Source organism: Cryptotermes secundus, unplaced genomic scaffold (assembly GCF_002891405.2).
Source record: "Cryptotermes secundus unplaced genomic scaffold, Csec_1.0 scaffold374, whole genome shotgun sequence".
NCBI lineage: Eukaryota > Metazoa > Arthropoda > Insecta > Blattodea > Kalotermitidae > Cryptotermes > Cryptotermes secundus.
In genome coordinates, this window is record NW_019741302.1 from 1,414,408 (window position 1) to 1,425,253 (window position 10,846).

The window sequence follows — 10,846 nt, forward strand, 5'->3', positions numbered from 1 at the left end:
CAGAACACAACAAGGCCAAAAGTACATACTCATAACAGTGGATAATATTTTCTAAAATTGATGGCCTTTACTACAGTAGATTCTAACTGCACTGTCACATTAATTCTATGAAATTAAATTGTAACATTCAGTGCGTGGAGTGTGTTAATAAGAACAAAAGTTTACGTATAAGGAGAAAGTGTGTGAAACAGGCAAAAGAGGAGTGGCAACTTCCCATACTTCATTGACATAATTAATTTGATACAATATAAACTTTTTGAACATGTGGTGACACTAAATTAGTGAACTGTTATCTGTAAATTCTGGAATTTTTAATTCTGCATAGATAAAAACACATTCAAAACAATTTGCCACTCTTTGTTTCCAACACACATCTCTATTAATCTTTCTAAACGAGAGTAATATACAGCACACTCAGCTACAGGGCACAATTGTTTGAAAATTCCATTTCAACACCATGTGGTTCAGTCAGAACCGAACACTTTCGGCAAACATACTGGTCAAATCCTACACCAAGCAAGACACTTGACTCCCCCTAAGCTAAGCACGACTGCAATCCATACACCAATAATCTTGAATCAGCTCCCCTCCCCAAAATCTTCATATCCCAAAAACCTCTAGCCAGAATCCCAACCCAGGGACACCATAAAGGGAATAGTGCATCATATATACCCATGACCTACTTTAAACAAATAATTAGTAACACAATCAATGAACACAGTGGCAGAGTGCAATAAACTATAATGCAATGTCCTTTATTTCAATTACCCATTACATCAGTACAATGAAGTATTTATTGAAACTCCTTTTAAAATTACACGACACATTTTAAGTGTTTTTATAAATCAACCTTAAAGGCAAAATTGAATACAATGTGAATATAACCAAATCTTTCTCATTCCCAAAAACTGAAACATAAGTCCAGGCACTGAAAGAAAAACTAAAGAACTCTACAGCTGTCCCCCACGAAGACGAAGTACAAGGTGGAGTGTTGACTCTTTCTGGATGTTGTAATCTGATAATGTACGTCCATCCTCCAGCTGCTTGCCAGCAAATATCAACCTCTGCTGGTCTGGAGGAATTCCTTCTTTGTCTTGAATTTTTGCCTTCACATTCTCTATTGTATCTGAAGCTTCCACTTCAAGAGTAATGGTTTTGCCAGTCAGTGTCTTTACAAATATCTGCATGCCTCCTCGAAGCCTCAAAACTAGATGAAGAGTAGATTCTAAAACAAAAATTGTTAAGTATATGTTATTAAACATGTCAAAAACAGGGTTACTTCAAAGCAGATAGAAGGCAGAACGAAATACAGCGAAACTGCAAGAGCATGTACAGATAAGGTAGAGTGAATTATATTCTACCAAAGAAAAACCACTGGTGCTCTCTTAGTACTACATATATGAATGATATAAACCATTACGTAAAACAGGAATATCCCACCATTTCACTTTGCCATAACAAGTTATTACTGATTAGCCACCACTGTTAAGTTACTGGAACACAATTCAACTAAAAGCTCATTTACGAGTAAGTGGCTAAGTCATCACGCTGAATGTCACAAAGTACTTCTATGCCACGGTTAAAATTTGACCGTCTACATTAATGTCACAGAATCAGTGATTTCATTTGAACAATGCCAAAATGTCATAGTAATGTATGGGAGTAATCGGAACATACCTTTCTGGATATTGTAGTCTGACAAGGTTCGTCCATCTTCCAGCTGCTTACCAGCAAAGATCAGTCTCTGTTGATCTGGTGGGATGCCTTCTTTGTCCTGGATTTTTGCCTTCACATTTTCAATTGTGTCAGATGCCTCTACCTCTAATGTGATAGTTTTGCCAGTAAGAGTCTTCACAAATATTTGCATTCCTCCACGAAGTCTAAGAACCAGATGAAGAGTGGACTCCTTCTGGATATTGTAGTCCGACAATGTTCGGCCATCTTCCAGCTGCTTGCCAGCAAAGATCAAACGCTGCTGGTCTGGAGGAATGCCTTCTTTATCCTGAATTTTGGCTTTAACATTCTCAATAGTATCTGATGCCTCCACTTCCAGTGTGATGGTTTTACCAGTCAGTGTCTTTACAAAAATTTGCATCCCCCCTCGAAGCCTGAGAACAAGGTGAAGAGTAGACTCCTTCTGGACATTATAGTCAGACAGTGTTCGGCCGTCTTCAAGCTGCTTGCCAGCAAAGATCAATCTTTGCTGGTCTGGTGGAATGCCTTCTTTATCCTGAATCTTGGTTTTGACATTCTCAATAGTATCTGATGCCTCCACTTCCAAAGTGATGGTTTTACCAGTAAGGGTTTTCACAAAAATCTGCATGATGGACCTAAAAACATACCCAAGAGTTTCAGCTTACTCTTACCAAATTACTGCACATCAAACCTAACAACCTATACGATGAAAGCTAAACCCCACAGGCCTCAGTAAGATGTCAGGCGCAGCCACAACAGATCACCGTGGTCGCGGTGCAAGGGCCAAGACACCCTCCAGAAATTGAAATGGAACCTTCTGACACATCCGCGGTACAGTCCCGATTTCGCCCCAAGTGATTTCTACCTGTTTGGAAGGCTCAAATCAGACTTGCAAGACATGCGGTTTGTGGACGATGACGCCGTCATCCAGACTGTTCGGGAGTGGATACGCCGCCAATCACAAGCCTTTTTTGAGAAGGGCATCAGGATGCTTCCAGAACGCTGGAAAAAATGTGTTGACTCCGGAGGGGAGTACGTTGAAGACTGACATGTGAAAGTAAGTGTTTGGCAATTATGGTTTAAAAAAAATCAGTCTTGGTCATATTTGAACCACCTTGTATTATTATGATTATATTTACAAAATCACCATGTCTCATGATTGAAGAAAAAACTACTGATAAGTCCTTTGGAATTTCATAACATGTTGTTGCGTGTTGCCTATGCAGCACAATAAATAATTATTTATTGAACGTTCACTCTTACACACTGAAGTACAAGTAGTATCACTTTTACTGCTTCTGCAATTCCACTGACTCGATCCAACTAATTTGGCAAATGCTAGTAGACTCTGTCTTCCAACCTTGGCTTCTGTTGGGGCTATATTTCAACTGAACTGTGTGGATGATTTCAATCCCCTTATATAGGCGTTTTTCGAACTGCTTAGTGAACACTGTCTTCAACAGTTCGGGTTCACATGTTCTATGCTCGTTACTGCGGAAGTGCATTATTCCTTCTGGTTAAACAATCCGTTGCTTAGGAAATGCATTATTCCGCTGTTACAGTAATCCGTTGCTTTGGAAGTGCAATATTTCCCATTGTTACACAATGCTTCTAACAATTCGTTGTAACTGTGGAGACTCATTGTATGAATTACGATATTGCGTTGCTTCCGTTGCCTAGGAATGGGTGCATTCTGGATGTAGCGGGAACGTGGGTCGTTGCCTACAAGTGATGGTTTGGATATGCATGTTACAATATTTGTATAATAAAGATTACAGTTAATTTTCATTTGTAAAAATTGTTCTTTTGTGTATACGTGAAGTGGGGGGGGGGTGAAAGAGACGGTGAACTTGTCATTAGATATAATACAGTGCAATAAAACCGGCCATCAATTCAAAACCTGTCCATAGTCACTCAATCACGTGACAAATACTTTTAAATTCATCTAAGACCAGAAATGGGGGTGATAGTGAAAATTTAACGTCACATCTACGTAAAATGGAACTCGAAACAGTAATTATACACGATATACATTAGTCGTATACTCTTACAACACACGGAAGCCTATATCTTACTGTAACTGACCACAAACTTGGGCAATGCTACTGCAGAAACCATAATTTAAGAAAAAAATTAACAAACGCTGGGTTCAATGACCTTGGACTCTTCATAAAACTCAAAATGGCGGAGATATCGCCAACATTCTAATAACAGATTTCCAACTAAAAATTAAAAATCTGAAAATAGACATTCCCGTCTTCTACAAAACTAACCACAATGCTTCATAAAATACTTGCCTTTCAGGATGTCACATGCAACTTCCACTTCAAATCTTACTTCAAACAATTATTTGTTCACTGCTCGACCTCCACTTGAGACTAATTCTGCTTCTCTAGTTGGGTGAGATCAGACGAGATCGGACGAGATGAACGAGCGCGACAAAGATGGTTTTCATTGGGCAAGGACACATACTATGCCATTGGTTCATTCTGTATGACGCAATGACATCAGGAGAAGCATCCAAATAGAGCGAAATTCCCTACAATAAAGGAGCCCTTGCACTACAAAATTCACTGTAAGATATTGGTTTTTCTGATAATGGTGGAAAATTACATTGCAGATCGTGAAATGACGTCATAAATACTGCATTAGAAGTATGGCTAGCCAAATGGTATTGGTTGAGGAGCGTGAAAGTAGTTTGGGTTGCTTGGGTGTTCTAGAGCATGACGTCGTCTAGAGCAGTCTTAAAAGATAAGAATTTCAGCAGTGTATTGAAAGATAAAACTACTTTCACGTTCACGTAGTTCACGTATAACTTCTCACAGCAATATGAATTCAGAATCGTTCAGAATCTTCAGAATCATTGTGTCATGATGGTCATGATGTCATGATTGCCCAAAGCTAAATGACGTCATAGATATTGCATTGAGATTGAAAGTGTAGCTAGCGAAGTGCTATTGGCTGTAGAGGGATAAAGGCAATGTGGGTTCTAGATTAGTATCTGAAAAGATAACATTTTCAGCAACGTCTTAAAAATATAACTACCTTCATGGATGACTTTTCACATTACTACCAATTCTAAGCCTGTCCGTGGTCTTTCTAAGCCGTTCTCGGGGTTGTTCTAAGCCACAATGGCCACAATTATGGAGCTAGAAGGGACGGCCATTGCTAAGGTACGGCCAATAAAAACTTTCCGCTTCAACGAATACACGAACGCAATTACCAATCCAAGCGCCGTGTCTAGCCGCTAAAATCGTGACAGTATTATGCTCGTTTAAGTGGCATAATTTCCTTCAGTTATGAACATTAAATCTCGGGCGATCAGCCGTGTCAAGGTTGAGTACATTTATTCCCCGTGAAAGCTTAAATTGTTAAATTTCTAAAGTGCATTATGTCGGAATGTATGGGAAAGAGATCAGGCGCAAATGAGCCAACACTGCTAATGTTACAATGCAGTCGTGTTTGAATCTCACCTCGTTCCGTAACATCTGTGGGTACTGGAGGGGATAACGGACGTCATGACGGTCATGACCCCTCCCCCCTCTTATTACCACCAAGTTCATAGGTTGAACAATTTAACAGAACTCTAATGGCAGCCCAGTATACTTAGTGGGATGAGGACCTCCCATCTCTTGCCATGACTTTGAATTCTGGGTGCAGTACTTTGCTACAAGTACTGGGTGGTTTGAACATTTTAAAGGATGCAATGGATTCCAGAACCTTCTTCAAAGGGGTGAAACTGCAGTGACTGATTCAATTACTGCTGAAGAATTTTCAGTGCTCCTCCAAGTGACAATTTAAAGGTATGGATATTTGCCCCAGCAAGCATTAGGTGTGGATGAGATGGGGTTGTTCTAGAAGTGGACACTGAGTAGAATACCTTTCTCAGTGGAAGACAAGGTGGCCTCAGGATTTAAAGCTACCAAGAATTGTTTCACACCACTGTTTGATGTACTCGTAGGTGCAACTGGAGACTATAAAATCAAACTTCTGATGATATATTGCCCAGAAAATCCTAGATCACTCAAGGGTTACCTAAAACGGTTTTGCCTGTTTTATGGCAATTTAATAAGAAACCTTGGATTGCAACAAGTTTCAGTGTACACATACAGTGTGTCCAAGTTCTGTTAGGGCTGTGTTCATTAAAAATACAAGACTTGAATTATTTTCAAAATTTCACTCTTTTTATTCAAAAATAGTCTCCTTCTGAATCAATACATAGCTGGAATCGATTGAAAAGTTTTTGAAAACAGTCACTGTACTTCTTTTGTGGAATCGCATTTAAAACTGCAGTGGATTCCCTTTGGATGTCCTGGATGGTGTCGTGACGGTCTCCTTTCATCGCCAACTTAACTTTTGGGAACAACCAGAAATCTGTTGGAGCCAAATCTGGCGAATACGGAGGATGATCAAGGACTGTGATTCCTTTTCTGGCCAAAAATCGCGCACGATCTTCGATTTGTGGGGTGGGGCATTGTCGTGGAGGAGCGACCAGGAACCTTGCTTTCGATATTCAGGTCGAATTCGAAGAATTCGCTCCTACAAACGATTGAGGACTCCGAGATAATAATCAGAATTCACTGTTTGACCTTCTGGCAGAAATTCCTTGTGAATGATTCTTTTGGAATCGAAGAAAACGGTTAGCAGTGTCTTTACTCGACTCTTTGCACTTTCTATGGTTTCGGCTACTTTGGGCTCAACCACGCTGCACTCTGCCGCTTTGTGAAAGGCTCATATTGAAAACACCATGTCTCGTCACCAGTATCAATCGATTTTGTAAATTTTGTATACTTTGGGCCGACTGTAACATGTCTTTGCTGTGTTTCACTCTGGCATGTTTTTCATCGCCTGACAGCGCATGCGGTACAAACAGTGCACATACCTTCCGTTTGCCCAAATCCTCGGTCAAAATTTGATGCACAGTACTTTTTGGTATTCCCAAAAGCTCTTCGATGAGTCTAGCAGAAACACATATGTCTGATGCGAGGATTTCGGACACTTTTTTCACACTTTCTTCAGTGCAACTTGTTCTCGGCTTTGATGCACGTGGAGCATCTTCCATGTTCTCCCTGCCGTCATGAAATACAGCATACCGAAAAATGTTCGAGCGACTCAATCATTACCGTACACACTTTTCATCATTTTGTACGCTTCTCCGGCTGTTTTGCCTAACTTCAAACAAAATTTTATGTTGGCTCTCCGTTCAACCGTCATTTTCCGACGAGCGTCAGAACAGTACTGTTACATTCAGGGTCAGAACACATGATGCAGCGATGCTTGTGCTTTGAAATTATAGACAGCTACAGCTGGAACTTCAAGAATCTTAATGCCACAACTCACCAACAGATGACATTGCAGGGCAAAATTTAAAAAAATGAGTCCTAACTGATCCTGGACACACCGTGTATGTACCCTTTAAAATTCTACTGCTACTGCCTAATGCTCTGGGACGCGTGCCACGCATTTCTGTTAATGTAACATTCCAACATCCGAACATCACATTTCTTCTTTATTGTTTGCATCTTGTTGTGTATTACTATATTTTATTATCATATAACTGTCACCACAACAAATTCATAATAAATCAATATTACTGTATTAATATTCATTTGTTACGTACATTTAATACAAGTAGTACATTTCATGAATATTGCCTGATGATGATCCAGCTGGATCAATACATGTAGCAAATAATAATGTGCATAATAAACAAATGTTAATGCAGTAATATCCATTTATTTATTATGAATTTGTTGTGTTGACAGTTGTATAATAATATATCACATTCCTCATTCAATCAAAGGGTCAGGGTGTTATTGCAACATATGAGTTATCATCTCAGGAAAATGTTTGCCTAACTAGTTAAGGGCACAGCTGACAGTGATGACCAACTTTCTGCGTAAGATTTCTGCAAGAATTTTAACATCAAAAGGCTACTGATAACACTGGAGGTACATGGGCAGAAGTGTTGCAGTCCTGCATCAGTGTAGTTTGGAGAAATACTTGGCCTGATGTAGTCATTGACTTCCATGGCTTTGATCCTGAAGAGGATATTAACAATTCAAGGCATGCTGCTGTTGATATGGCTAGGGCTGTTGGATTTGAGAATGTAAATGAGACCAGTGTGGATGAACTGTTTCAGTCCCAAATGGAGGACCACATCAGTGTAAATATTCTGGAGCTGGAGAAAGAACTAAATGATGAAGATGATGAATCCTCTAATGTGAAACCTGTTAAACACCTTTCAACAAAGCAAATCGCTAAATTTCTTAACCGTACTGACACTGCATTTAGTATCTTAGATTATAATTATGACAACAGAAGAGAACTGCCAAAGTTCCAGAATAACTGAAAGTTGTTAGAATGAACTCTATAGAGAGAGGCAAAAGGCAGCACATCAGCTCTTGACATTACTCCTTCAAGACACATCAAAGTTTTCAATCCACTGGCTCTGCAAAAGTGCTGGTCCAGCCTGACCATGCTCCACTCACCAGCATCCACTGTCATCTGACTGAATTGAATATAACATAGCAACAAGGAATACACATATATGCACTAGGGGAACCATACATCAACAACTTAGCATCAACACAGAAAAACAGCAGTTTCCTCACCCATGACTGTTAACAACTGATGGTGACCATTTTTGGTTATAACATGTCATAAAAACTTTTAATTTGTTATTGACAAATAATTTTGTAATAAATACAGAGAAGACCAAAGCAATACTATTTCAGGAAAGAGGTTCTAGTTTAATTCATAGACCCATTCTGTATTTAAATAACAAAGAAATGACTTATTTATCAAATTTAAAATGTTTAGGTGTTTATATCACAGAGAACTTAAGCTTGGCCACTCGTATACAATAACTTTGTCAAATATTAAACGAAGCTCTTTATTTGGTTAAAACCTTATGCGACTCAGTAAGTATACTTGTATTAAGAAATATTTATCTAACAAAATTTCAATCTAAATTAAAATATGGTATTATATTTTCAGGGGAGTAAATAACAGTAATGCAGTATTTAAAACACAGAAAAAAGTCTAAGACTTAATAAAGGAGTTAAAAACAGGGTGCCTTGTAGAAATGTGTTTGGTGATTTTAAGATTTTAACTGTATCTTCAATATATTTATTTGAGATCTTGTGCTTTATGAAAAAGAATAAGATCTATATGACTCAATATTCTGATATTCATCAGTATAACACAAAAGGAAAACAGGCTTTGTATGTTCAATTATGCAACACTGCTCATTGTAAAAAAAAATAATATGGGAATAAAATACATAATAACTTATCCTTCAAATTAAAAACAACAGAAAATTTTTAGGTATTTACAAATAAATTAAAAGTTATTTATTAGAAAGCTGTTTTTTTTCTCTACAAGAGTGTTTTTAGTAACAATGATAGGGGGTAGTTTGGTAATTTGAGTTAGCTTCGATATGATATGTGAGTATACAGACAGTCTTTGGGCTGTTATCTTAACTAAATGTGTGATGCTTTGTTTTACATGGCTGACTTGTGTCTTTGGTGGTTTAAGTATATTTATTGCTTTATATTGAATTGCTAGGAGCTGTCATTCATGGTTGGTAACCTATGAGGGTCAGTAAATAGTTCCCGGAATGGTGGTATAGCACTCTAATGGTAAGACATACGGCAACGCTTACCTAATCACCTTCAAAGGAGGACACTTGCTCCATTGATTCTGCCCTTGTTGGAAGCAGCGGTGGAAGGATTCTTTTGGAATCTTCTGGAGTTCAGCTGTCGCATTCAATTTGATGTCCTCCATGGTTGCGAAACGTGTCCCCTTGAGGCCCATTTTCAGAGTAGAGAAGAGCCAAAAGTCACTCAGAGCGAGATCCGGAGAATACAGTGGTTGAGTGATGAGAGGAATGTTTTTCTCAGCGAGGAGTTGCTGCACAACAAGCGATGTGTGGCTCGGTGCGTTAACATGATGCAGAAACCACTGTCCCTGCCACTTTTCGCGCCGCTTCCTCCGAATCGCATCGCGCAACCTCTGCATGTAGAAATGGCCAGTAACAGTCTGTCCAGGCGGTACGAACTCATGGTGCGCCAAACCGTCGATGTCAAAGAATGCAATGAGCATCACTTTGTCTTTGGATCTGATGAGGCGTGATACCTTATTTGGCCGGGGAGACGAAGCTGTGTGCCACTCCGATGACTGCATCTTCGTCTCCGGGTCGTAGGCGAACACCAATGTCTCATCACCAGTGATGATCTTTTTGAGAAACATCGGGTCCTGCGTACTTTTGTCAAACAGATCGCCAGCGACCATCATGCGACATTCCATCTGATCCGTGGTCAGCTGCCTCAGAACAAACTTCACACTGACGCGTCTCATCTTCAAATCATCGGACAAAATGGCATGAATGGATCCGTGAGAGACCAACTTCTTGCTCCAACTCCACAATGGTCATTCTCCGATCACATCGAATCAGTTGTCGTACTTTTCCAATCATTTCTTCGGTTCTGGATGTCGAAGGTCTCCCACTGCGCTGGTCATCCTCTACCATCTCCTGCCCATTCTTAAACCGGGAAAACCAGTCGTAAACTGCGGATTTCTTTAGTGCAGTATCACCGTTAACTTGCTGCACGGCTCATTGCGTCTCTCAGATTTTCCCAATTTGCACATGAACTTGATGTTCGCATGCTGTTCGAACTGCAACATTGCGCCGAATGACCAACACTCACGTCTAATTCAAACGGAACAGTAACGACACTGCACACTGAAACCTGTCCAGACCTGTTGCGCCTATGAGCAGACATGCTGAGCTCCCCATCACAACAGTGTGTGCTGTATCTTATTGCTCGTTCTCTGTCTGCAGGGGAAATCCAGAATCTTTTTGACTGCCCTACGTATAGGAAAGGGATATTGATCAAAAAGGGACTGTATTGTACATTATCTTGTATACTATTTTTAACATTTCATGAGTTTCTGATATGAAGTGTTTGCTTCTCAACTGACTTGTCCAATTGTGCTTGTATTAACACTTATGGATGTTAAATAAATTATGAATTATCAATTATTAATGACAAAGTTGATCCCAAGTTCATACTTCAATAACTTTTTCAAATTATTTACTTATTTACATGCTGATTCAACAGAACAATGGCGTCAGGACAAGTATAAA

General features: G+C 39.4%; 1 protein-coding gene across 1 annotated transcript; it reads right to left on the bottom strand.

Annotated features, from left to right (window-relative positions):
• Window positions 1–729: 729 nt before the first annotated feature.
• LOC111872708 (polyubiquitin-B) lies at window positions 730–4,123 on the bottom strand. The gene is made up of 3 exons (XM_023866861.2): window positions 3,993–4,123; window positions 1,678–2,330; window positions 730–1,225 (listed from the first exon to the last, which is right to left on the bottom strand). The coding sequence occupies exons 2-3, from the start codon at window positions 2,321–2,323 to the stop codon at window positions 951–953; spliced, it is 921 nt and encodes a 306-aa protein (XP_023722629.1). The 5' UTR covers window positions 2,324–2,330; window positions 3,993–4,123; the 3' UTR covers window positions 730–950.
• Between the last annotated feature and the right edge of the window lie 6,723 nt (window positions 4,124–10,846).